The 27279-nt window shown below is 43.0% G+C and overlaps 3 protein-coding genes across 4 annotated transcripts in view; all 3 read left to right on the top strand.

The window, feature by feature from the left end:
• LOC103396618 (junctophilin-1-like) overlaps nucleotides 1–8428 on the top strand; it is a 10025-nt gene extending 1597 nt beyond the window's left edge. The window contains exons 2-7 of the mRNA XM_008334765.3: nucleotides 2632–3391; nucleotides 3745–3863; nucleotides 4072–4356; nucleotides 4905–5338; nucleotides 6076–6171; nucleotides 6766–8428. Coding sequence (XP_008332987.1) covers nucleotides 2632–3391; nucleotides 3745–3863; nucleotides 4072–4356; nucleotides 4905–5338; nucleotides 6076–6156 — 1679 coding nt within the window. The 3' untranslated portion in view covers nucleotides 6157–6171; nucleotides 6766–8428. The remainder of the gene's footprint in view (nucleotides 1–2631; nucleotides 3392–3744; nucleotides 3864–4071; nucleotides 4357–4904; nucleotides 5339–6075; nucleotides 6172–6765) is intronic.
• Nucleotides 8429–10254: 1826 nt separating this feature from the next.
• Nucleotides 10255–23084, top strand: LOC103396617 (contactin-associated protein-like 2). The gene is made up of 25 exons (XM_008334763.3): nucleotides 10255–10797; nucleotides 11514–11624; nucleotides 12359–12552; nucleotides 13046–13193; nucleotides 13405–13608; nucleotides 13771–13955; nucleotides 14062–14205; nucleotides 14421–14679; nucleotides 14880–15029; nucleotides 15221–15383; nucleotides 16196–16302; nucleotides 16374–16487; nucleotides 16580–16695; nucleotides 17156–17240; nucleotides 17560–17716; nucleotides 17815–17942; nucleotides 18037–18207; nucleotides 18528–18746; nucleotides 18834–19070; nucleotides 19398–19631; nucleotides 19750–19883; nucleotides 20012–20105; nucleotides 20178–20408; nucleotides 20497–20568; nucleotides 20922–23084. Exons 1-25 carry the CDS (start codon nucleotides 10701–10703, stop codon nucleotides 21119–21121), a joined length of 3954 nt encoding a protein of 1317 aa, XP_008332985.1. The 5' UTR covers nucleotides 10255–10700; the 3' UTR covers nucleotides 21122–23084.
• Nucleotides 23085–23221: 137 nt separating this feature from the next.
• tgs1 (trimethylguanosine synthase 1) overlaps nucleotides 23222–27279 on the top strand; it is a 6461-nt gene continuing 2403 nt past the window's right edge. Inside the window, exons 1-12 of one of the 2 annotated variants that reach the window (XM_025066159.1) lie at nucleotides 23222–23470; nucleotides 24020–24087; nucleotides 24263–24405; nucleotides 24593–24683; nucleotides 24827–24910; nucleotides 25002–25532; nucleotides 25681–25795; nucleotides 25920–26006; nucleotides 26127–26268; nucleotides 26497–26830; nucleotides 26915–26967; nucleotides 27270–27279. The exon at nucleotides 27270–27279 is cut by the window's right edge and continues 93 nt beyond it. In XM_025066159.1, the coding sequence (XP_024921927.1) occupies nucleotides 23355–23470; nucleotides 24020–24087; nucleotides 24263–24405; nucleotides 24593–24683; nucleotides 24827–24910; nucleotides 25002–25532; nucleotides 25681–25795; nucleotides 25920–26006; nucleotides 26127–26268; nucleotides 26497–26830; nucleotides 26915–26967; nucleotides 27270–27279 (1774 nt within the window). In that variant the 5' untranslated portion in view covers nucleotides 23222–23354. Of the gene's footprint in view, nucleotides 23471–24019; nucleotides 24088–24262; nucleotides 24406–24583; nucleotides 24684–24826; nucleotides 24911–25001; nucleotides 25533–25680; nucleotides 25796–25919; nucleotides 26007–26126; nucleotides 26269–26496; nucleotides 26831–26914; nucleotides 26968–27269 lie in introns of both variants that reach the window. The other variant, XM_025066158.1, reaches the window with a different exon arrangement.

Below are 27279 nucleotides of genomic sequence, written 5' to 3'. Positions count from 1 at the left end.
TGTGCAGGGCGGACGCTGGGGTGTGGGGGGTAGAGCCCAAGCCGCCTTTCCCGCCCCCCCCCCCTCCCTCCAGCACTCTTTTTATTCAGCCTTTCTTGTCTTGTTTAAATAGTATTTCGTGGGGTAGTTCTTTGAAAGGTTGTTGGAAAAATGCAGTTCCACATTGTGTTATTTTACTGCAGAATTCAGTGGGGTTTTTTTTACCAATCAGTGTGGTGTTATTTTACTGCAGAATTCAGTGGGTTTTTTAGAGTTAGGGTCAGGTGTTGATGCAGTTCATGCACTAAAATGTCTGAATAACTGCTGAGAGGAACTGACTTTAAATCTGTGAAGGAACAGAACTAAAAAGCTCATCTGTAGATTTCTGTTGCTCAGGTGCTAATTATGAACATTTGAATTTTTACATGGTCTTGGAATCACAACGATGCCGTCCACTCTTTGACCCTAGTAAATAGTAACATTTCTAAAGGTCCTTCACGGCCCTTTGAACTCCGGGTGGCAGCAGCAGATACAGTCACTTCTCCTAATGCTGAAACCCCAAATTTGATTTTATTATAATATATATTTTTAATTTCTGTTAAATATAAAATAATTATTTCTGTGCAGTTTGTGCTGACTTGGTAATATTAAAAAAAACACACAGAAGAAGAACATGCAAATTCCATATAGAAAGACCAGGCATCAAACCAGCACAAAAATTATTTGCTGTAAGGCAAGAGCACAAACCACTCTTCCACCATGTGACCTGCACGAGGCAACAAAAGAAACAGGGATATAACGAGACATATTGATTTTTTTATACGTGAATCCAGTTTTACTTGAAAGTGTAGAAAAATGTGATTTCTGTTGATTTGTTACTGTGATGGAGTTGGTTTTAGATCTTAGCATGGAGCTCCCCGCGCAGCCCTGAAATCCACATTATTGTTGTGTTTAAATCTTGACCACAACCAGCACTTAGGAAAATATTTAGATTATAAGAAAAGTTCATGTCCATCGTATAAAAAAGAAGAACTCCTGGGGGCACAGAAACTCCTGAGCTGTGCCCCCCAGACCTTTGCACCTTATGGTTCTTGTTGCACAGGGCAAGAGGGACCACCGAGGGGCGGCTGGGGTGCTGATGACACGGGGCAGTTATATATAGCCCTGCTGCCCTGTGGCACTCTTCACTTCCAACCACAGTTTCATAAACTTTAATTTAACATGAACCAGAGGTTGGATCTCATCACTGTCCTGGGGGGGTTTGATCAGTGAGTGAAGGACAGACGTCACACAGAGATGTGTCCAACTGCACCTTTACATCCTACGCAGGCATGTGAACGGACAGATATGACACCAGACTGCAGATATCTCCACATCACCTCCTCCAGCCCTCATCACAGGACGTGTTCAAACACATCCTGGTTTCTGCAGCCGTTCAGTCTGTAATTGATGTCACGGGGAATAAGTGTGAAAACTAGATCTGGGAGGGGGTCCAGACTGGAAGATCAGACTTTTCTAATAGGCTGAGGATGGGGAGAGGAGGAGGCGGAGATGAGTTGGGAAGCAGTCTGTGAGATTAATTTTTTTTATTCTGGGTCTTTCACTGGGGGCCTGCAGGTGTGCGTACAAGATCAGAAAGGCTTGACTGAAACATGAAACATACATTTGCATGACTTTCCATAAAGAACATATATTTCTGGACCTTGACCAAATATGGTTAGTGACTCTTTTTTATTCTATATGTTAACTCTTGACCAAAACTTCACAGTAACAAAATAATACAGTATCGACAAGACACTGTAAAAACACTAACATGGTGAATGTAGTTCTACTTATTTTTACTGTCCTAATATTTCACCAGGGGTTAAAGGGTTATTTTTTAAGAGACCCTCAGGGTCACCAGCTAACATGCTACCTGACAGCGTCTGACAGCGTGGGCCTCGATACGTGGACAGACTTTGGTTCACAACTCTCTAACAGTTCCATGTAAACCGTTTATTTTTTTCTCTCCCGGTGAAGTTTCTCCTCCGTGCAATTATGAAAAGCCCAGTTCACAACTTACTTGGGGTTATGTTTAGCCAATGCCCCCCAACAGACTTCCAAGTGTCTCAAGTTACTTCCCTGTTTTAAAATAGCACATCCTCCCATTCTCCAGCTGAGCTGTCACGTCAGGAGCCTCAGCTCCTCTAACCAGGCCACACAACTCTTTTATTACCTAGAGATGCTCCTTCTTGCTGATGCTGGGGGTTGTAACTCTTTTATGTTCCCACTCCCCATTTGTCAACATGTGGACCAACAATCTGTAATGTCAAATAATGTCACTTTTCACTCATTAAAGAAGAGTTCTGGTGCAGCAGGGAAGTCCTATTCACATGTGTAGCATGCACAGCAAATGTCTGTTGTCATGGTAACAGACTTGGCAGCTTCTAATATTAATAATAAACTGATTGATTGCACGACTATAGCACATTGTACGTAGCATGTTAGCAGAGCTATCTGTGAGCCGTTTATACATACAGATGTCTGATGCTCATATATCTATATAAAAACACAGATAATATATATTTTCCTCATCTGTATCTAACGACTCTCTTCTTATCATTGTTTCAAAACTCATTCTGTGTTTTTTTTGCCTCCTCTCTGCTCCTGTAGGAACCTATCAGGGACAGTGGACTAGTGGGATGCGTCATGGTTACGGTGTTCGCCAAAGTGTTCCGTACGGCATAGCCTCAGTTATCCGCTCCCCTCTGCGCACCTCGCTCGCCTCTCTTCGCAGTGTGCAGAGTAACGGTACGGTACTGCGGGACAGCCTGTTCGACGGTCCGGCTGGCACACGTGGTGGCTTCGTCCTCAACTTCCACTCGGATGCCGAGGGTTCGGAGAAAAAGAAGGGACTTTTCCGCCGCGGCTCTCTCTTCGGTAGCTTACAGCGACTACGCAAGTCGGACTCACGCTCGTCTATTTCCAGTAAGCGCAGCTCGGCAAACAGTGACAGCAACGTCAGCCGCATCAGTTCAAGTGATGCCACCTCCACCATTAGTTTTGGAGATGGAGAGCTGGCTGAAGACTACTTGACTCAGGAGGACAACGTGGACGCCACCACCACTGAATCCTACATGGGAGAGTGGAAGAACGACAAGCGCAGTGGCTTCGGTGTCTCAGAACGATCCAACGGCATGAAGTACGAAGGTGAGTGGTTGAACAATAAGCGCCACGGCTACGGCTGCACCCTCTTCCCCAATGGCTCCAAGGAAGAAGGGAAGTACAAAAACAACGTACTGTCCAGAGGGCTGAGGAAGCAGCTGTTCCCGCTGAAGAACACAAAGACAAAACAGAAGGTGGACCGAGCCGTCGAGGGGGCGGTGAGAGCAGCGGCCATTGCCAGAACCAAAGTGGAGATCGCCATCTCCAGGTAAACTGTCAGGGTCACCAAGGACTGGAAAATCCGGCTCCTTTTGAATGTTTTTACAGTTTTGGGAGGAAAAACTAGATCAGTCAACAGCTTCAAAACCTGTGGTTATGGTTTCCATTCAGTCCTGGTTCGATTCCCTCCTCTGATTTCAAAAGTGTTAATTTGAATTTAAATCAAAATAAATCAAATATCTAACTCAGCAAATGTAACAGGATGACATACCGTTGACTTCCTGTGGATTACTCTTATTCTTATGGTTTTCTTTTCAATTCCAGTGTCAGCTTCTTCTTCTTCTTGATGTTTAGTCAGAGCTTCATGTTGTTCTCACCTCCTAACGTTGTGTGTTTGTCCAGAACCTCCCATGCTCGAGCCAAAGCAGAGGCTGCAGACCAGGCTGCACACTCAGCCAGTCAGGATTCAGACATCGCCAGAGCGGTGGCCAGAGAACTTTCTCCAAGCTTCTATCAGCCAGGTACTGCTGCCCGGTGGAGATAAAGTACACAAATGTACACAATATACACAAATGTATGAAAAAGCTACTTCACAGTAGCTTTATATTTATATATATTTCCGTAGAGTGAATGAGCCCCTTGTTAAATGAACTCTGGACTAACCTGGAGTGTGCTACTAACACATCAACCATCATCCTGACGTCTCCGTCGTTCCTTCCTGTCCTCCAGGACCTGACTACATCCACCAGAAGTACAGTGAGCCCCTAGAGAAGAAGGAAATCCCTCCAGAGGAGGAAAAGGAGAAGTCTCCGTCGAGAAGCCCTCACTTCTACCGCAAAGGAACGACTCCCAACCAGTCTCCCTCCCAGAGCCCCAACGCCAGCCCCACTCCGTCACCCGTGGCTGTAAAAAAGAGCTTTTTTCCCACTAAAACCCCAAACACCACCACCACTGCTGCAGCAAAGCCTGCTGGGAAGGAAAACAACCCCACAGTTAGTGACAACGTGACAACAGGTAGTCAAGTCAGCTGGCTCGGAATATTTTCTGAATTTTCTCTGTTTGGTTTCGTGTACTTTAACAAAGTACTTCACAAATGAACTCATTGTTCAAGAACAGACTTCAGTCGTTGGCCAAATGTTTCAGACACTTCCAGTCAAATCTCTGAAGGAAGAGGAACTTATTCCTCGTCTGCAAATTCATTTTCAACGTAGCAAAATATACCAGTGTATACCAACAGAGTACTGACCTCAGGAGTTAGGTTTCTGTTAGACCTTCACACTCTCACATCCTTCTCCCAGGTGTTTCACTTCTGTACTTCTTGTGTACTTCTTGTGTACTACATGTGTGTCTCCTCCCCTCAGGAGAGAACACAGTCTGCCTCTGCAGATTATGTCATGTGTATGGAATATTTTTATTTTATTTTTATACATAAAACATATAAATATACATATCTTATATTCTATATGTACATGTATGTATGTATATATGTAATATTATTATATCACTAACTCCTCCCTGTCTCCGTATTCGTCTTCTCCTAATTCTTCTGATCTGTTTGACAGGAATAACAAAGATGGCATCCAAACAGTCTCAGGAAACTCAGGAAATGAAACAACGTGACGCTCCTGCCGTCACCAAACCAGCTGTCAACGCGGCAGCCAGCGTTCACCCCAGTAACGGGCAGATTCACGCCCAGTACCACGGCTACTTTGTCAAGGCAGAGGTCATGAGTCCACCTCCTGATGACCTGCTGGGCATCGAGGAGGACCTTCACCCATCATGCCTGGCACGGCTGCCGCCTCAGCCCAAACGGGCTGCGACCCCGGTACTAAAGTCCCTCCCAGCCCCAAGTCCTTCGCCAGTTCCTCCGAAAGAGAGCGCCAAAGTCCAGGAGCCCGCCAAGCTGAAACGACAGGAAACTATCAAATCAAAGAGCTTGGCCGAAACTAAGAAGGCCAGCATGGACGTAGACACAGAAGTGGAGAACGAGGAGTCGGTGAGTTTGGACGAAGCTCTGACAGGAGTGGACACCGGCAGACTGAGCTGGACCTCCTCTAGAATATTAATAAATATGTGTGTACACGTGTAGGCCAGTGTGTACTCAATGCCAGTCTGCCACTATTTGTGGCAGCAAATAAAAAGGTTTAGGTGGGACAGGCTGTACCAGGGTAGGTCCAAAAGTTCTAAAGCAGAAGTTCTAATAAAAAAAAGATAAAAGAGGTCTCTCTGTCCAACAACTTTGACAGTTTTTATCGTTATATTTTTAGTTTTCCAACTGTGTAACATACACATTTTAAAATCAGACCAAATGTCAACACATAACCAAACCTGAATGGAAACCTGTTTGTTGCTAGGCGACAGATTTGTGATTTGTGATTCATTATTTCTTATCATTTTTAACACAGCCACTCCAGTGAGTGAAAGTGAAATGATCTGTATTTGTTAACTTTTAAATTGATTTTTGTAATTTTTTTGACACCACATCTGCAGTTCTGTTAAAGAGACGGAGCTCGATTTCAGCAGTAAGACCAGTGTGAAAGGATTTCTCATTAAAATACACATCATGGTCTGTACAGTGTCATCATGATGGACCAAACAAAATGTTTTTCGTCAAAAGAACTTCATTTATAGACATTAGACAGTATTATTTTAAGTAGTTTAAAACAGATTTAGAGAAGAGGAGTGAATTATTTGTTCAGTGAATTTTTTTAACCTTTTGCTCTGTTTTTACAGGGTCCTAACTCCGTCTTTGTGGCTCTCGTCATGCTTCTGAATCTAGGTCTAGCCATTCTTTTCGTCCATTTCCTCACCTGACACAACTTACCTCAGGTAAGAACCGATTGGTGTGCGTTCAAAAGTCACGCTGTTCTATAAAAAAAATAGATATCTTTGTTATTGTTATTATTGTTGTTAGCATTAGCATTTTTAGAAATAAATATAATGTTTAAAATATAACAGTATTTGTATTTTATGTCGGGTCCATAGTGTAGCGGTTAGCAGAGAGCAGAGCCTCCTGGGTTCAATTCCCCAAGGAACCACATAGTTGATTGTTAATCCTCCTCTTGTAAGTCGCTTTAGATAAAAACATCTGTCAAAATGTGCAAATGTCAATAGGAAATACTCTCCTCTATTTAGATCTGCAAATAAAAAAAATGACTTGACCTGTTCAGGATTAGGACACGTGTCCTCAAGGGACCTTCTGATGTGGTTTTTGTGATCAGATCCGGGGTCTCAGGTCTAAACTCTCCACCCACTTGGAGTGTTTAGACCTGAGATCAGATCACCCTGGACCTACGTGAATTCCAAGTCAGAACAGGGAGACAGGGTTCTTGTTTTTGGTTTGTTTTTCTGGAGGTGAGTCCAGGTGTCGTCTGTATGAGTGGATCTTCTCTGCCTGAAGGTTCAACATTTCTCATTTTGCAGAGGACTCGTCCACGTCGGTCAGCCGACCTGCCAACAATCCACCAGTCGAAGGGGACTTTTAAAAAAGTGATGCCAGTCAGAACAGCAGACATGGGCTGAAATGGAAACTAAAAATAGACGAGTGGAGGTGAAAAGGGAGAAGGAGGAATAGTTGAGCAAAACAACATAGGGGAAATAGAGAGAGGTGAGAAGCAGAGATAGAGAAAGATGAAACCTTCTCTGGCCTGCCCCCTCTCCTCCTGGACGTTCTGGATGACTGCCTATGGTGCTGGAGTCCCGGCTGGTGGAACTGGTGATGATTTGTGACTTCACTCCACAGAGTGCATGGAAAACTGACACAAGTGGTCGCTGGTTGGAAATGGGGCCTAGAGCCACAGCTTTGGATTTTCAATCAGGGTTTAGAATTAAGAGGTCTGTCTGTCTGAATGTGTGTGTGAGTGCGCGCGCGTGTGTATGTGTGTTTATGAGCAAGACAAGGCGTTAGCTTCACCTTGCCTGTACCACCTGACATGTGAGCGTTTGCCTCTTTCGAGCTTCATTTCCATCCAGCTGTTAAACATCTGTAGAAGTTTTGACATATTGCAATAAAAAAAGTTTTGTGCCTGGTTGATATGTGTGGATGACGCTTTGTTGCCTCATTATTTTCCAAAGACGCTGGGAAAACTGGGGTGCTGTTTTGGTCTTTCTCACTTCCAGGCATTTGGGAAAAGTCCTGAAAGAAGTCCACACAGTGGAGGAGTGTGTTGAGCCTTACACTCAGAAAGTTGCTAGTTTGATCCCCGGGGATAACCCCCTCATCTCCCCTCTGACCCACACACCCCCAGTTGAAATACTATTGAGAACTTGATAACATGTATATTTTTATCTGTATAATCCACTGTATGGGTTGCTGCCACCTAGTGACTGGAGGCTTGTTACCATTTATTCAAGCATTATAGCACTGGTACACAGTGTGCCATATTCCATTGGAAGCCCCTCAAGCCCCCCCCCTTTACCTCACCACACCCCCCAAGGGGGGCCAGCCCCACTAATTGAGAAGTACTGGGTTAATTGTTCACTCTAAATGTGCGTGAAAGGTTGTATATGTCCAGACAGAACATGATCCTTGGATGAACTGTCAAGGAGTTGAGTAACTGTTTTCCTCTGCCCTCTGTGTCTCTGTGAACCAGCTTGATGTTGAACACCTTCATTTAATGATCTGTTCAAACCAATGGCTCTTCTTTCCCTCAATGTTTCATTGTCGGTTCCCTGTCATGGCATGGTTTCTTTCATAGATGGCACCGTCTGTTGTGTGTTTTTTTTTTCTTCTAAATTTCTATGTGGACAGATGTTAGAAAATGTTGCATGTGTGTAGGTGTAGACTAGACTTAATACAGTAAGACACATTTTCAACAGAGGCGCCCACTAGAGGTAACCACGGATGACCACTGCCTCCCTCTGAGCATCTGCCCCTTTCCTGTCCTCTGACCCACATTAGAAATATAGCCCATATACCAGGTGTATTCATTAGACAGGACCACAGGACCACGGGCTGGAACCAAGTTTGGGACTGTTCTGGTGCTCCACCCTCAGGTTTTCAGTGTCCACACTGTTCTGGTGACACTGATTTCTACACAGACATCTTCCATTTCCTGTAGTGTGTTCTAGGTGCCAAAAAAAAAAAGTCAATATTTATTTGCTTGTATATTAAAGTTCTCTGTCGTCATGGCCAAAAATAAATCTCCTGATGGTTTCTCTACTCTCCTGCAGCACAAAAGTACTGGACACAACCAGGCAGCCATGATGGAAATGACTTAAGTATGAAGTCATACAGAAAATACCAAATGTTATATGTATTTGACCTTTAAAAAATGTATACTGCACAGTTATTATACTGTAGTAGTTTTAACTAATAATCTTAACGGAGAAACTTAATTTTTTTTTAAATTACTTCACTTACAATGCATATTTAAGTATTTTTAATTACAGTAACTTCAAATCTGTACGATATTCAGTTTATTCTTAGATTTTCTGCCTACATGACAGTTTTGCTGTGTAAGTGGTTACTGTGTAGATATAATTGTGACATATTTGTCTTTAAGAAAATTAAAAATTATTTTAGTGTGAGGACACTTTGTTCTTGTCAGTACATTTTGCAGATCTTTGAGTCAGTGAGTATATCAAAGTTCAAGGATTAGGATTAGGATTAGACATGTATCAAAGAGAGTTTACAGTTAAAGTAACGGACGAGGGAATGCAACATGTCTGTAAAGACGTCACAAAATACGAGAAAAAACTGTGTGTGCTGGGGTATGGTGGAGTGGTGCTCGCTGTACTGGAAATGTTTGCTCATGCACTCTGATGGAGGACAACAGCTGCTTGACCGTTTTACAGAGTGACGCGTTGGAGGGTGAAAATGGCCCGTCCAGGAATGCGAGGCACTCGGCTCATTTAGCCTGTGCTTGGCTCTCAGAGGGAGTGTATATTTCTATTTGTCTGTCGACCCATCCCTCCATGTTCGTAACTACGTCTGTGGCTCTCAGTTCTCTTCAGATGCTTCACATGAGACAGTCAGAGGTTCAGTTCTGCAAATGTGTGACTGAAAAATCAGCCCTGATGTCACGTGTGTGTGTTATGTGTACATGTGTTTGTGAGGCCAGTGACTCCATCTTAATCCTCATAGATGAACACAGAAGTGTGTGTAAAATGTCATTAAAAAGAGGTGCTTCTAGAAAGACTTCAACGACTTGTAGGGGATCCATGGATGTACTACAATACTGCGTGTTTTTTTTTTGTTTTGTTTTTTTTGTTTTTTGTTTTTGCATGTTTTTTAAACACCCAATCTTTTCACAACTCTAAGTATATTTAAATATACATTAGAAAATTTGAATCCTAATGTTATCTTTTAGTCAGAGTTGCACACTAAAACGAGATATGTTTTATAAAAATACACTTCATCACGTATTACTATGAATTAAATGATAACTAAATGGCGGAATTATTTAGGTATCCTGAGCTTTTAACCCTAAGAATGTAAATTACGAAAACTTCCGGGAATACCCTGTTATACTTTCAGGTACCACTAGAGGTCCTTGTCCCCCTTGTTTGGATAGGCTCTCTCTGCTCTCCACCGCTGGTGGTACGTTCCATCCTGACAACAATGCAGGTTTTCCTGATTTGAGGAGGGAGTGCGAAAGGTGGAGGAACAGCTTTATTTAAATTATTGATAAAGTCGTAGGCTTTATAAATGCTACTAATATAAAATTATTTTTTATTAATGAAGCTTTAATCATATTTGTTTGTTTATATATTGTTTTTTGAGACAGGCAAAATTTCCAGCGCCATTATCACTGAAAAAGTAACAAAAACATAACTGAAAATTAACAATAATAGAAATTAAAATTTCATTTAAATTATTATTAGAAGTAATAATAATAATAATAATATAAAATGTATTTTTGTTATTATTAATGAGAATGTATAGCTTTGAATCCCCTACGTTGTCTCCACTGACTCCCTCCTCACAGCAGGGAGACCTGCATTGTTGTCAGTGTGGACCGTACCACCAGCGACAGAGAGCGGGGGTGTGTTGATTGCTTCAGCCGTTGGACAGCTCCCCTCTTTCATTCTGTCTGATGATGAACCTAGAGCTGCGGGCCAGGCCTTTAACAAAAGCTCGTCCATTCCTGGCTGGTTCTGGAGGTCTGTGGGTCAAAGTTCGTCGCGGTGCCGCTTTTGTGGGTCCCCACGGTAGAGGAGCAGAGAGGATAGCATTCTGAGCCATTGTTCTATTGGCTTCTTCTGTAGGAGCAGCATCTGGACTTGGCATCTTCAACAAAAACACAGAGCCGAAGCGGAAACGACGCCGCTCTCAAAGGAATCTGGAGCCGTTTTACTGTCCCTGTCTGGCCTGACAGTGAACATCAGGTCCACACTGTGGAGGACTGTCCGCCAGCATGTCACCTAAGAACACACACTCGACACCGCTGCTGCCGCTGCTGATGCTACTGAGTAGCATGTTTAGCATCACCAATGCTACATCCACGGGAAACCGTAAGCAGGCTAAAACACACACACACACACACACACAGGCACTGAAACAGTTTTTTGTGTTTTATGAGTCCTTCACTTTGATAAAATGCACTCCTGAGCCCTAACCTTTACTTTACGATTCAGTTTTCGGGGGTCGTTGTACACACACAAGGAAATGCATCCTCTGCATTTAACCAATCCCTGGGGAGCAGCTCAACCAGGGCAGGATTTGAAGAAGTCAGATTCAGTGGACTACTAACTGCCCTTACTCTAACTTTTACTCCAATCTAAGCCTAACTCTAATCCTTACTTTAAACCAATTATTATTTTTTCCAAAGTTTTTCCAACCCTGCATTTTGCTGCATTTGTCCAGTTGTTGTCCAGCAGTTTTGCATGAGTATTTTGAGTATGAGTACATTGTGTCAGTTTTCCATGCACATTGAAGTATTTTCTGTGTTCAGCACTTTGTCTGTCATACATGTTACACATAATTAGTGTATTTATAGATGTAAAATTAGTCTCACGTTAATAAAAAAAGACTTTGTGAAAAAAGACCTATATGTGAGAAAATATATAACATCTTTTTACAAAAGCATTTATGACGTGCCTCTGTGATGTGAGTGCTGAAGAAGAGTTGTAGTCTGATGTAGTCTGACTGAATTAAACACAACAGCAGGGTTTTAGTTTAGGACATCGTTTGGCAGTTTTAATTTCTCTTGATTTTTTTTTCCTTTCAGGCAAATGTGAGGACAGCTTGGCCACTCCTCTACCGTACAGCTCCTTCACCAGCTCCTCAGTGTTCGGTCGGGCATATGGAGCTGGTAATGCAAAACTGATGAGAAAACAAGGTATGCATTTGCGACTGAGTAGGTATTCTAACACAGAATAGAATAGAATGTGTAAGTTTTGGCCAACCGATATTATTGGCCCAATCTTAACATACTATGTATATCTGTTATATCTGTAACAATTGTTATCAGTTTTCCTCTGATAATGAAAACCCGGTAACAACAAAGCATTTGCCAAATATTGTGTGCCCTAAAAACAGTTTTGGGGGTAAACAGCTGTATACTAAAGCAAAGGTCACTAGATGGCAGTATTGTAGCTCATTTAATTGATCTTATACTGTTAAAGTGGACAATATTGGTATATCAGATATCAGCAAAGAATATTAATATAGTAATAGTATTTTTCCATACCATCACTTCCTGGACACCTTGTTATTCCTGGTGCAAAAGACTAGAGAAAAGTTCTTTATGACATTCTCTCCATGTGTTGGGGTTTATTTAGACATCCGTTCTTCTCAGCATTTACAACACCATTAGTTCTGACCAAAAAGGCAAAAAATTCAGCCCCAAACTGTCACTGAACTCCTCCTGCATCTTTTAACAAATGACGCTGTTGTATGGGTTCTAAGCACAATGTCTTTCTGTGGCTGAGTGTTTACTGTGTGTACGCACTGTCTGCATTGCAGGTGTGAATCCTTCCACTCAGCCACTTTAGTCAATACCACCAGAGAAAAGATTCGGACTCTCGCTGGTGTGAATCATTTGATATTTTCATTTCTCCACTCTTCACCTAGGGGCCGGGGGCTGGTCACCTTTGGACACAGACCACTACCAGTGGTTGCAGGTGGACCTGGGTTCCAGGAAGCAGGTGGTTGCCATAGCAACACAAGGTCGCTACGGTGGCCCCGACTGGGTCAGTAAATACAGGCTGCTTTACAGTGACAGTCAGACGAACTGGAGGCCGTACCTACAGGATGGAAATATCTGGGTAAGAGATCGCATTTAAATAAACAGAAAGAAAAGGAGTAAAGTGTGAATGTGAAAATGGCCTGTTGAATCTTCTTGTGACTGAGGCCACAGACTAAAAGTCCAGTTCCTCAGTCAGTCCGCTTCATTAAAGCTTAAATAAACTGTGATGCGGACCAGACGACAAGGGTGTTGGTCTGCTGGCAAGTGAACCCTGGTGCAGTTCACTTAAAGACGCAAAGGTACCAAATAAAGAAATGGAAATGTGTGGTCAGCAGAGTGGGAGCAGAGAGGAGGTGCAGGAGTTTATTGACATATGGTCAGAGGTTTAGGTAGCGTAGCTGCTCGTGGCTAAAGAGGATTTATTTTTCCATATTTAGGTTCTTCCCAGAGTGGACCAGACCTTTTCATTCCTAGAAAGGTCAGAGGTCAGAGACAGACGAGGGGAGTTTTCATTTCCACACTTTACGAAATGCACTTTAATTCTGTTGGTTTACTTTATTTCTGTCTTCCAGACGTTTGAGGGGAACACGAACAGTGAGAGTGTAGTTCACCATGAACTGCAGCATCACATCCTGGCTCGTTACATCCGCCTCATCCCATTGGACTGGAGCAGGAAGGGAGGGATTGGAGTTCGACTGGAGCTCTATGGCTGCTCTTATTGTAATAATGTATTTCTGTTGCATGGAACTAAATGTCACAAAAATAATTTGTCTCTCCAAGTGGCACCTGACGTTAAGATATAGCAGCACCGACCTACACTGTTCAGATCACAATAACAGTCTATCAACTATATTAGTAAAAGCCAAATAACACACACACACACACTCACAGGGAGGAATAATATTCATCCTCTCTTCTCTTCTTCGTCCAGGGGCGGACGTGATCAGTTTTGACGGCCAAGGTGTCCTCTCCTACCGCTTCAGGAGCAAGAAGGTAAAGATCTTGAAGGACTTCATCGCTCTGAAGTTCAGGACCACGGCTAGAGACGCTGTCCTGTTACACGGGGAAGGACAGCAGGGAGACTACATCCTGCTGGAGCTCCGCAGAGCCAGACTGGTGCTCAGCATCAACTTAGGTAAAGGCCTGACATCTGCAGGAGAAAAGAGTGACGCTGAGAGGTGGCAGGGAAGAACCTAAAAAATTTTTTTTTTATTCTGAATGTGCCAACCGTTTCTGTTAGAGTAGTACTATTCTTACCTTGTGTGTTTTTGTCCTTTCTGTTCTTCCTTCTGTCCAGGCAGTAACCAGTATGGGTCCATTCAGGGCCACACCTCTGTGACCAGTGGGAGTTTACTGGATGATGACCACTGGCACTCAGTGGTCATCGAGCGTTTACGTCGGAATGTAAATTTTACACTGGATCACCACACTCAGCGCTTCAGAACCAACGGAGAGTTCGACCACCTGGACCTGGACTATGAGGTAAGAAAAAAGATAATCTTTGATCTTTAAGAATCATAGCTCTGCTCACTTTCCTCCCAAAAGCTTTAGGTTAAGACTCATTGTCCTCTGTCCATATTTTGATCAGATCAACTTTGGTGGAGTTGCTGTCTCAGCAAAGTACAGCTCAGGAGGCAGAGAGAACTTCATTGGCTGCATGGAGGGAATCACCTACAACAGAGAAAACATCACCAACCTGGTCCGCAGGAAGAAGGTCGACACCTCCAGCTTTGTAAGACAACTCCCTCTGGTGGAGTGTGTGTGTATGTGTCTTTCTGACTGTTGAAAGTCAGTCCAGTCTATAAACTGGGTTTGTTCTGGATTAATTATGTCTATAAATTCTATATCTTTTATACAATTTACACAGATTCTTTATATTTTCATTTGACATGAACTCTCTCTCCCTCTCTCTCTCTTTTTTCCTCTTTCTCCCTCTGTTCCCTGCAGCGTAACCTGACCTTCTCCTGCGCCGACTCCAACTCCTTCCCCATCTTCTTCAACTCCTCGTCCTTCTTGCAGCTGCCGGGTCAGAGTGACAGTGACACTCTGTCTGTCAGTTTGTCATTCAGAACCTGGAACCCAAATGGGCTGCTGATGTTCACGGCCCTGGCTGACGGCTGGGTGGAGGTGTCACTGATGGAGGGCAAGGTCACCGTGTACATGAATGTGACACAGAGGAAGAACGCACGGATTGGCATCTCATCAGGTGGGCTGATCTCGGATCAGTTGATTTTGGAGTGGAATTTGATTTAAGTTCTCTTTCTTGTCTTATTTCCTATTTCGGTTTTTTACCTAATAGTAAGGCTAAAGCACTTACCACTCTTCCACCTTGCAGACCAGACTTACAGGTCAGAAGGTCAAATGTGACATGCAGCCTGTGCCCTGTGTGTCCTGTGTCCTTCTCAGGTTCAGGTCTAAATGACGGCCAGTGGCACAGCGTCCACCTGAACGCCCTGGAAAACTATGCTATGCTGACAGTTGACGGAGATGAAGCCTCTACGGTCAGAACAGCCATTCCCATGCAAATCCAGACCGGAGGAGTCTACTACTTTGGAGGTAAACAATCCAGTGATGGGTCAGTGAGAAGATGGTGAATCCTCTAGTGGAAATTTACTTACTTTTGATGGATGAAGAAAACATTTTTTAAATTGGTGATACTGGAAAAAACAAACTTGATTGTTGCACTTTTTCTTCTCTGATTTGTGTCGCTTTCATGTTTGTCCAACTTTTTTTTTGCGTGATTCTAGGCTACTTCCTGCACATGAACACTAGGCCACCTCCACGCTCCTTCCAGGGCTGTATGCAGATGATCCACATAGACGACCACCTGGCTGACCTCAGGGCTGTGGAGCAGGGCCAAATGGGAACCTTTGAAAATGTCAGCCTGGATATGTGTGCCATTATTGACAGGTAAAATACAGAAGTTCACAAAAGGAAGCTCAGGTAGACGACGAGGGTGAGGGTTGGAATCAGACTAGAACAGGGACTTCCTGCTGGAATATTTCTTTCCAGAGGGTCCTTCACTACATTCAGGTTTTTTCTTATTTATATTTAATTTTTTTTTGTCTTTGCTCCCTCGTCCTTACTTCCTGTGGCCCCCTTTTGTCCTTTTACCACTATTTTCCAACCCTGTTCATTCCAGTGTGGAGCAGTGACCCCTAGTGTTGACAAGATAGATCTATTGTAAACAAGGCTAAGCTAAGCTAAGGGTCTTTTGTAACAAGCTCCAACTAATTCAGGTCCAAAGCAGTTAAGAAGGTGACCACTGGGCTGTCTTTGCCTCTTGAAATCCAAGAGGATTCTTCAGTTCTGACCAGACGTTAAAATGCGTTAAATAAAAAACAAAAACATTTTAAATCAGGTTAATTTAAGCCTGTGGTTAACATCCACCTGACTGCTCTAAGTCACACACCACAACTCCACTCCTCCACCCACACTCTCCAACAAACAATCCCTTGCTCCAGTCTCTCCTCCAACCTAAGCCAGGTGAGAAATGAACTCAGGAGGATCTGGGCCGATCCTGACGTCAACAGCTCCAGGCTCCTCATGTCCAGCTGTGTGGGATGGTAGAAATCATCTTTACTCTGGGCCTGAGGCCGAGGAGAGTACCACACCTATTGCCGAAAAGCAACATTTACCACTTAAACCCATGAGATCATTAATTAGCAGTCATCAAAAAGCCGGCGGTTCCTCTGTTTAACCCTTTGTTTCCTTGGTTTCAGATGTGTTCCCAACCACTGTGAGCACGGGGGCCGCTGCACGCAGACGTGGGACACATTCAGCTGCAACTGTAATGGCACAGGATATACTGGAGCCACCTGCCACACATGTACGTACACACACACACACTGTCACACACACACACACACACAGTATTCACACACTCTGTTTCTTCCGTAGCGTTGTATGAACAGTCCTGCGAGGCGTACAAGCACCAGGNNNCCGGGACCTACTTGATAGATCCAGATGGCAGTGGCTCTATAGCCCCCTTCAGGGTCACCTGTGACATGACAGGTGAGTTTTCTCTGACCTGTTAAAATATTTTCTGCATTCAAATTTCCATAGTGACTCTTTCTGACCACTCCCATGTTTTTCCGTTCTCTCAGAGGAGGCGGTCTGGACGACAGTGATGAACAATGTCTCTCCTCAGACTGCAGTCACTGGTGCAGACAAGGAAGGGAAGGCGGTGTTGAAGATCTCTTACAACGTGACAGATCAACAGGTGCATAACTGTCATGACACACTCTAGTGTTTTCTCTCCTCCGCTGTCGCTCTGTGTGTGTGTGTGAGTGGGTGGGTGTAAGTGTGTGTGTGTGTGTGAGAGAGACACACAGAAAGAACTTTTTCCTTTGTGTGAAATTGTTGTGATGTAACAGAGCAGCTGATTCCATGGAGACAGGATCAAAACTTTCATGAGTTTTGTCTCCTTTTCTTCATGACTGGAACTTTTATTTCAGCTGAAAGTGAATTAAAAAACAATGACCTGAGCATTGCTGCATGATTGTAAACAGCAAAGCAGGTTAATGTGGATGTGTGTGTGTGTGTGTGTGCGTACACATGATCATTCTGCCAGATGCAGGTGTGCCAAAAAATAAAAGTATCCAAGTATGTCATTAATATATTTGGATGACCTCACGTTCTCTCCAACATCTGTTTTCTCTCTCTCTTTCCTGTGTGTGAAGGTCGCTATGGTCACTGGAGATGCAGAGTACTGTGAACAGTACGTAGCCTACGCCTGCCGGATGTCCCGTCTGCTCAACACTCCAGGTAGAGTCATTCACAAGTCTGTAAATCGCCCTGAAAATACATGCAATACTTTGTTGTTACAATACAAAAATTTGACATTACATCAATTGTCAATTTTTCAATAAATATTAAGTTTGGCATGTGACTTCGTCCTAATTTTGGCCCACTGTGAATTTGAGTTTAACACCCCTGGATTAGAGGAAAATTGTGTTTATGTACCTTATCGTACCTTTTTGACCTTAATTATTGTACAGGACAGGTTTACGTATGGATTCTGTGTTTTTTTTTACATGTGAAAGTAGACTGTAACTGTTACTATTACTGTAACTGTTACTTACAGACAAAGTCCCATTCACCTGGTGGATAGGAAGAGCCAATGAGAGACATTCTTACTGGGGCGGCTCTGGACCCGGGATACAAAAGTGTTCCTGTGGCATCAAACACAACTGCACGGACCCCAAACACTACTGCAACTGTGACGCTGACCTGCGCTCCTGGTGAGACCACTGCCGCTGTGAGACGTGCGTGTTTTTATGATGTTATTCGGCCGCAATGATGAGTCTACGTGTGTGTGTGTGTGTGTGTGCAAATGCAGGAGGGAAGACGCCGGCCTATTGGCCTACAAAGACCATCTGCCAGTCAGTCAGGTCGTGGTTGGTGACACAAGCAGAGCTGGATCTGAGGCCAAACTGACTGTGGGGCCGCTCAGATGTCATGGGGACAGTAAGGCTCTCTCTGTTTCTCTGTTTCTCTCACACAGACACAGACACGTTCACAGAAGCTGTGGTTTTATGGGCGTGTCTTTGTTTTAACCCAGGGAACTACTGGAACGCAGCGTCCTTCGCCAGCCCCTCCTCCTTCCTCTACTTCCCCTCCTTCAGAGATGAAACCAGCACTGACATCTCCTTCTACTTCAAGACTTCCTCCACTCACGGGGTCTTTCTGGAGAACATGGGAACCACCAGCCTCCTTCACATAGAAATCAGAGGTTTGTTTTAAATAAATTCAATCAGGACTTTACAGGTTTTCATGGGAGTGTCTCTAACTGATACAACCACTGACTCCATTTGGTCCATGAACAAAAACTTTCAAAACAAGACAAACTTCATCCAAACTTTAGTCGTTTTAAAATGTTGAAATATGAAAAACCACTTTATGTCAAAGAATTGTGAATTGTGATTTCAGTTAATCTGTACTGCATTGGTTTCAATGGTAAAATTTACTCTGCACATCACTGTTTTTTTCTTCTCATTTTGAACAAATTTCAAACCTGCGGCTGATGTCGTTTTTTTTTCCCGCTCTTTCCAGAGGGAACCACGATCCTCTTCTCTTTCGGTGTTGGAAATGAAAGGGTGGAGTTAAGTGTGCGTTCACCAGTGCCTCTGAACAACGACCAGTGGCATCGTGTGGAGGTTGAGAAAAACGTGAAGGAGGTGGTGTTACAGCTGAATGAACAGTACAGAGAGGTCAGAGCTGCACCTCTGCAGGGACACACCAAACATGAGTTCTACAGCGAGCTGTATGTTGGTAAGACCAGCGTCCTGGGCTAATGTGACCACAGCGGGGTTTGCAATGAAATTGTAAATTAAAATGTAACTCTTTGTGTTTCCTCAGGTGCCTCCAGGGGTCAGAAGGGATTCCTAGGGTGCATGCGCGCACTGAGGATAAACGGCGTGACTCTCGACCTGGAGGAGAAGGCAAGGGGAACTCTGGGGGTGAGTCCAGGCTGCCAGGGCTACTGCAGCAGCTACGCGATGCACTGTAGCAACGGAGGGAAGTGTATGGAGCAGTACAATGGATACTCATGTGACTGCTCCCTCACTGCGTACGACGGACCTTACTGCACTGATGGTATGGACTCCAACAATAAATACGACCAAAAATATTTACATATAAATATATGCATATACATAAAATAGAAATACATATAAACAAATATATATAGATATATATGTGTGTGTGGGTGTGTGTGTAAGTAATGTACTAATGCATATATGCATTAATAATTTAAATGTCTGTTGTTCTCTGGCTCTGAATACACACACAGATGAACCGTAGGAGGGGTGTGATGATGTCATCATTCACTGGAGCAGATTAAATGTAAATATTTCTCTTGGTGCTGGTTGAGGGGTTTAACTAATCTGATCTTTCTTTTTTGTTCTGGTGTGTTTGCTGCAGATGTGGGCGGATACTTTGAGACGGGGACTTTGGTGCGATACGACTTTGTGTTGCAGAGTGAAGCCCCTTCGACGCAGGATGGAAAGACCCTGTCACAGGTCTGGGTTCCCATTGAGACCAACATGACCCAGGAGGAGCTGGTGTTTAGCTTTAGCACCTCCAGCACTCCCAGCATCCTGATCTACATCAGCTCCAGGACTCAGGACTACCTGGCAGTGGTCCTCAGGCACAATGGTGGGCTCCTTCATTCTTAAAATTTAGTTTGATCTAATTCAATGATATTAATAATATAATAATAAACCTCATTGATCATGATGCTCGGCAGTTAACGTTCTGTACAAAATACTTCCAGGCACTCTTCAGATCCGCTACAGCCTGGGGGGACTGACAGAACCTCACACCATTGATGTGGACCATCCAAATATGGCCAACGGACAGCCACACAGCGTCAACATAACAAGGAACCAAAGACAAATACGACTGCAGGTCTGTACAGTCCTGTAACTGGAAGCTGAGCAGCAGTTTGTTAGGCTCAAACAAAACACCGTGTTTTCTATGAAGACTGTAGCTGTAGACCATCAATCATGTCGTCTGTGTGTGTGTGTGTTCTCCAGCTGGATCACTATCCAGTTTATACATACAGTCTACCTGAGACTTCAGACGTCCACTTCAACTTGGTCAAAAGCATCTTTCTTGGGAAGGTCTTTGGTAAGTGTGACAAAATGTGATGAAATCAAACTTGTCGTTCTGGCTCGGTCAATAACAGCGGCTCTCTTACAGAGACTGGACAGATCGACCCCGTCCTCATAGAGCGCTACAACACTCCAGGCTTCGTCGGCTGTCTGTCCAGAGTCCAGTTCAACAAAGTGGCACCTCTGAAAGCTGCACTGCGCTCAGGTCAGGCGGCACCCGTCGGCACACATGGGATTCTGGTCCCGTCCAATTGCGGAGCCACACCCCTGACTATCTCCCCCATGGCCTCAATCAGTGACCCCTGGCAAATAGAAGCAGGTAGAGACACAGAGAGATGATAACAGTCGACAGGAGCGTGAGAAAACACCAGTGTTGAACTGCATGTGTTTGTGTGTGCCCACCACAGGAGGTCTTGCCCCCCTCAGTGAGGAACAAGCCACCATTAGTGGAGTGGATCGCAACTTTGCTGTGATTGGAGGTAACAACCAGTTCATGTAGAGGGAACGTGTTATGCAAAATTGACTTAGTCAGGGTTTCAGTACACCATTGGCTAATTACCATTTAAGGTACATATGTCCGATACCTGTATATCAGATATCTGTATATCATATACCTGTATATCATATATATTGTCCGATACCTGTATATCAGATATCTGCAAAAAGTTAAAGGTTAATTCACTATTATTTCATTCTGATATCTAGACACCATATTTAAAATGTAAAAAAATAGCATTCTTAATGTGTTGACCTTGACACCATCAGATGTTCAGATTCTGGTACTCTTTCCAGTATTTTCCCATAATTCATCTGCTCATTGCTCTTCCCTCAGGTATTATCTCCGTGGTGCTCCTAATCCTGCTGTGCATCATGGTGTTCGTCATCCGCCATGTGTTCCGTCACAAAGGCTCCTACCACACCAACGAAGCCAAGGGGGCGGAGTCAGCGGACTGTGCTGATGCAGCCATCATCGTCAACGACCCGGCGTTCACCGAAACCATAGAGGAAAGCAAGAAAGAGTGGTTCATTTGAGGCCTTTCTCACCTCCGCAGACACATGACGTCAGGATGTATGTAGTTTTTTAAGCATAGGGACAAATAGTTGGGTAGAGTTGCCTCCCTTGGGACGCTTGTTTGAAGAACTTTCTGGACTTTGAATGCTATGGCACAACAGGGGCTGTAACAGGTAGAGAACTGCCCTGCACGGCCCACAGGCAGAGTGGTTTGACTAGTATTTACACTGGGAGAAGACGGTGCCGTGAAGGTACAGGTCAGTAAAGAGTGAATGTGTTCATCGCTGTCGTTTGTTGTTGTGTTTTTATGTATATGTTATTTATTTGGAATGTATTTATTATTTTATTTAAAAATTGAAATGCACACATTTCTGGATTTATATGTTAATATCTGTTGACATTTGTGCGCTGTGCTGAAATTCAAGACTAATTTCTCCATTATTTTGGCTGTCCACCTGTCTCTCCTACAGACATGGTATAAAAATGAATGCGGTCTGAAGTCTTTACTAAGACCTTAACGTTCACAACGTGATCAGTGTTATAGTCAATAAACAACAAAACCGTATATAGATTATTATTCATATCATTCTCTGCACATTTTTTTTTATCAAAGAATATTTTACATTTGCAATTCAGACCACTAACCTTACAAATGGGTCTAATGTTCATAGTGCAAAGATTAGATTATTTTTATGGAATAAATAAAACATTTTCTTTTTTTAATTCAACAAATTAAATACAAGGATATTTGGAATTATTTCCTCATCTATTAAAATTCACCGAATATCCACGACCTGTTACCAGAACAGAAACATTTTAAGGTGCTGAGCGTTTTACTGCAATATCTGCATATTATGAACCTGCTAGAAATAAAAATAACATGTCAAGTTGCTGTATGTGAGTGGAGGCCCAAACATGAGCCCACTCACAATGGCATGGTTTCATGGTTTACATTTGATTTTCTGTATGTACCAGGGTAAGTCATAAAGTTCCAAGACAGATGTAATTCATAAAGGTGCCTGATTTTGTCAATGTAAACATGTGGTGACATGTTTTTATTATCATCTTTGTCAAATGTTGAGCTTTGTTTTTTTATATCACATCCTGTCTAGCCATTCCAACATCTCAGTATGAATTGCTGGTATTTTACAGTTCTCTGTTGAAAGGACTCTTGTTTTTTTAGTTTTGAAGGTGTCATGGAAGGACACTGGCTGATAGGAAACGTTTGTCAACATTCAGAAACCGATGTCTGAGGAATACATTTACCTCCTTTATTGATTTTTGTTTTGTATTTTCTGATCAGAAAGAAGTTTGCTCCATCATATAAATGTAAGACCAAACATCCTGACAATAGATTGTACTGCATTGTACTGTGCTCCTCTGACTGCACTGCTTTGTACTGGCATGCTGTTTCACTCTTGTATGCAGACATTTCTTTGTGATGAAACCACTCAAGTATTACATCACATTTTTTCATGTTCTCTGTATAAAAGCTTATCCTAAGTGTTGTTTCATTTGATTTGATTTTTTATTCTCACTGCTTTCACAATTGCCTTGGATTTAAAAAAAAAATTAAAATATGAGACTGCACATATTTAGTTCTTTGTTTACATTCTACGTCATCGTGTGCCGGGCGTCGATTGGCTGTAAAGAGGCACTTGAGATGATCCAGAACATATGAGCAGGATCCGTTATTGTACATTACGGGTGTGTTTGATTCATTGACCGTAGCTGGAGGTAAGATTATTGCATACATAACAAAGTTATATTCAAATTAGTGTAAGCTTTTAAGGTCGCAACAAATATGACGGTGAAATTGCGCACCGGCAACCACATTCAGATGCTGGTGCGACGTACCTTCAAAATAAAAGCATGAAACACGGTGAAGCAAAATTACATTTAAAAGACTAACTAGCCCGTCCGGAAATTGTGGGTGTTCGCGTGTAGAAATATGTTGAGATTTATAAATATGACCTGTGTCTGTAGTTGTTTCAATTTGATTTTAAAAATTGTTTGATTTTGCTCATAGCTGTGTTTTGAGATTTTATTTTGACGCTTACGCATGCATGCTGGATTTTGCGTGCGCCGTATTACGACCCAACGTGTACCGGAAACCGATTTTCCTGCTGCGCTTTTTCGACAGTCTTCATACAGTAATGCAGCGCCTGTGTTTGGGGCAGCCATTCTGATGCAGATATAAAGCGTCCCAGGGAACTAAAAAGAAAACATGAAGCGCGGATAGTGTACGACGTCATGATGCTGGAGAAGAGCAGGTTGATTTTGGTGGCAAACCTCGCTTTTCTAAGCAGTGGCGAACAAGTGGAGAAAGAGGAGACAATTCACTGTCTCTGCTCCAGGGCGTTTGTAAAGTGAGTCTTTTTTCATCTTTAATGTGTTTCGTACAAACTACGACACGTTGGTTCTTCATGACGATGTTAACAAACTGAACTCAAAGTAAAACTAATTCACTGACTGCCTCCTGTAAGTTGGTTTTACAGCTGCACATATGAGAGCAACGTATAAAAAATATTAACAAAGAAAATTACCCACTAACTTTGATGTAGAGCCACTAACAACAACAACAACGTTATATTAATATAAATTGTTATTGGTGAAAATGAGAGCATAATCTAGTATCTTTAATGTGTAAACAATACATGTTACGTAATGTCATTTGGGAACGATATCTAACGTAGACTTACGTCACTGATTATCAACATTTCTGTAAGCTGATCAATTACACATTGTAATATTTTAATTAAAAATCTGAAGATGGCCAACCAGTACGTTCTTCTCTTATCCTGTATTATCTACCCTGACCATTAGGGGCGTCATTGTCTTTACCCTCAGCTCCACATCCTCTGGTGCCTTTGTTGATCCACTGACATTGTAAATGCAGGTTGTGTTTCTGTTTCCAGTGACCGCAATCTTTACCGCTCTGACAACAGACTCCTGATCTCTGAGCTGATCCACGGTGGAGCCCAAGGTTGGTTAGAGCATCTCACCATCCATTAGTTAGTGCCACAAACTAATGTTTTAAAACCACAAGCCTTTTAAAATGTCAGGTTAAACCTGTGTTTTTTATATTCCTGTACTTTACTGTAAACATAACTGTAAATGATTGTAATTGATAATAATAATTGTTTTTCAAATGTCTTCAGACTCAAGTGATGAAAATGAGGATTCAGAGGAGGAGCAAGAGGAGGAGGAGCAGGCTGAGGAGCCGCTGGATGAAGAGGCTGAGCTGATGGCCAGTATGGGTCTGCCATTGGCCTTTGCCAGCTCCTCTGAGTACAAGAAAAAAGTAAGTTAACAGTTTCTTTCAATGCATTTTAGAGACATCTAATGCTAAACTCACACCTATACACTGTCTTGTTTTGTTCTTGTTGCAGAAATCAATTTGTATTTCCTCTTATTTTAACAACAATGACAATGCAAATGTTGATAACATAGTGAGGTGAAATAGTTGTGGCTTGCTACTGATTGAACAGGTGAGGAAGTCAAAGTGGAATTATACTGAACACTGGGAGGAAACGGCTGAAGATGATGAAGATGAAACTGAGCCACAGGATGAAAACAAAGGTGAAGCAGGTTACCTTCTGTCATAAATAAACAACAGTGTGTACCACAGGGCTGGGTGTTGTTTGATACAATTTCTATTTAGTATTGATCTAAATGCTTGATCAAACAACTCATCAGCATGGTTCTGTTCTTTTTTGGCCCAGATAGTGAGAAGCCAGCGTCTGATGCACTGGACGAAGTAGCTGGAGAAGAAGAGGCCAACAATACTGGCTGGCAAACCTACTGGGGTAAGAGGAGGGAAGAATGATGAAGAGTCACTCTGTGATTCACTTTTCTAACAAAACTTATTTTTTTATTATTTTCTATTTCCTTCTGAAGCTCAACAGGGTGAAGCTCTGCTGTGGAGCAGTTGGCTGGAGAAACATCCAGAGACTGAGCTTCTTTCTCCAGAAGACCCTCCTCCGTGGGACAACACACAGACTAAAGCAGAGTGGGACCAACATGCTGCAGACACCTACTACACCTACTGGGGGCAGTATTGTTACTGGTCAGCTCAGGGCTGGACCACTGACCAGTCTGTCAGGACTGGAAACATGGATGGAGAAGCAGCTGCAGGCGAGCAGGACATGGGTTCAGTGGACTTGAAGGACGGACAGACAGAGGGTGATAGTCCAACACAGTCAGAGGACGTGGACAGTGTTCATAAAGAGGTGGAGAATTTGGAAAATCAGTTTGAAGTAAAGTGCACAGTAAACACAGACCAGTGCTGCCTGACACAGTGTGTTGGCACGTCTGCCGTCACAGAGCAGTTGAACGGACACATCGGCTGCTCAGGTCGTCCACACGGCGATGAAAATGATCGCAAAAGACCCGGTGGCAGCACGGAACAGAAGACAGTCAAACACACGGGTACATCCACCCACCTACTGTACACATTCACTCTATATATAGATATAAACAGATATATATATATCATAAAGTTCTATCTATATATGTAAATATCTATATATATACAGTTTAATTTGAGTAAATATGGTTGTGTTATATTTTGACCCAGATTCCTGCCATGCTGCTGGCAGCCCTGAAGGAAGCTGTGCTAAAAGGATGTCAAACAGAGACGATGATGATGACGACAAACCACCAGAGGGAGGTAGAGCTAAAGTCAAACGAAGGTGATTGTTATTTAATTATTATTTTCAAAGACTGTCAAAGAAATGACAAATCTACACTTTTGTGATAAAAGCAGTTTATCGGTGGACTGGTTGTGATCTACTGGTTGTGTTTTTTTGGTCACAGTCACGAGCTGGACCTGGAGGAGAGCGCTCAGATGTCGCCTCAGGAAGCTTTGCTAAAACTGGGATTCAAGTGCAAGCCGGATCCACAGTGAGTGTGACATCTACCTCACATACTTCACCCGTTACATTTTCAATGGACTTGAGTCTATTTTAATTTGTCAAATATTCAAAAGGTCAAAGGGAAAATTGTGTGTGTGTGTGTGTCCAGATTCAGTGGTGTACTGAGCTTTAAAGATGGCGCCTGCAAGAAACATAAGAAGAGAACACAGAGAGGTCTGAACAAACACACCAGGTTCCCTGACACAGGAAGTGATGACACACAGTCACACGGCTGCTTCGTCCTCTCTAAGGTACATCTTGGTGGTTCTCTTACTCAATTTCTACAGAATAATACTGTTCAGGCTCCATGCCAGCTTCAGTTTACTACCAGGGATTAAAGCAGTGATATTTTTCAGGGGGGCAAGATTCCAAACCACTCGTCCACTCAATAACGTGTCAATAATTTGTGGCTTTCCTTTAGGTCAAACACAGTTTGTTTTTACTTTAGGTAATATACGATATTGTTGTTTTATTTTTAGGTCAAGAACTTTCTCCAGAAGAACCTAAAAGACAGAGAAGTGACTGCAGATGACGTGAAAGAGACAAGTGAGAAACTCCCTGAACCTGAAGACGATGTATTGGTGAAAGAAGAAGAAGAAGAAGAGGAGAAGAGAAGGGAGATGGAAATGAAGAAGACGGAGGAAGGGCAGGAGGACACTTTGGAAGAAGATGGCAGCAGTTCTGACAAAGAGAGGAAGGACAGGAAGAACACTGAGGAGAATGTGGAGAACATTAAAGAAGAAGAGGAGGAAAAGTCCACATGTCCAGACGACACTAATGTCCTGCTGTGTGGAGATCCTGAAAACACCTGCGGTAGGTGCAGCATGTGTCACATGACTCTGATCAAACAATTGTACAGTCTGATGATTGTTAACCTACATGTCCATGTGTATGAAGCAGAGGTAAAAAGAAGGACCAGGAAGAAAAAGAAGAGGAGGAAACAGCAGCAGGTATCATCTGAACATTCACCAACAAATCCAACTTTCTGATACGTGCTGATCCTTTTTATGGACACAGACAAACATGACAATGTTACATAATATTCGGCTGTTATTCAGCTCTCTCCTATTGACCAGATAAACATGGTCAGCTTGACCAGATAAACATGACAATGTTACAAAATTCAGCTGTTGCATTCAGAGCTGGGAGGTTGCCGTGACCAGATAAACATGGTCATTTATCATGGTCAGCTTCTTCCTGTTATTCTGAACTGGCCCTTACATGATGTCACACCATATTCTCCACCACACAGGTTCCTGCTG

The sequence above is a fragment of the Cynoglossus semilaevis genome, chromosome 20 (genome assembly GCF_000523025.1).
Source record: "Cynoglossus semilaevis isolate Cse_v1.0 chromosome 20, Cse_v1.0, whole genome shotgun sequence".
NCBI lineage: Eukaryota > Metazoa > Chordata > Actinopteri > Pleuronectiformes > Cynoglossidae > Cynoglossus > Cynoglossus semilaevis.
Note: the sequence above shows the minus strand (reverse complement) of the source record. Positions and strands in the feature narration are given on the sequence as shown.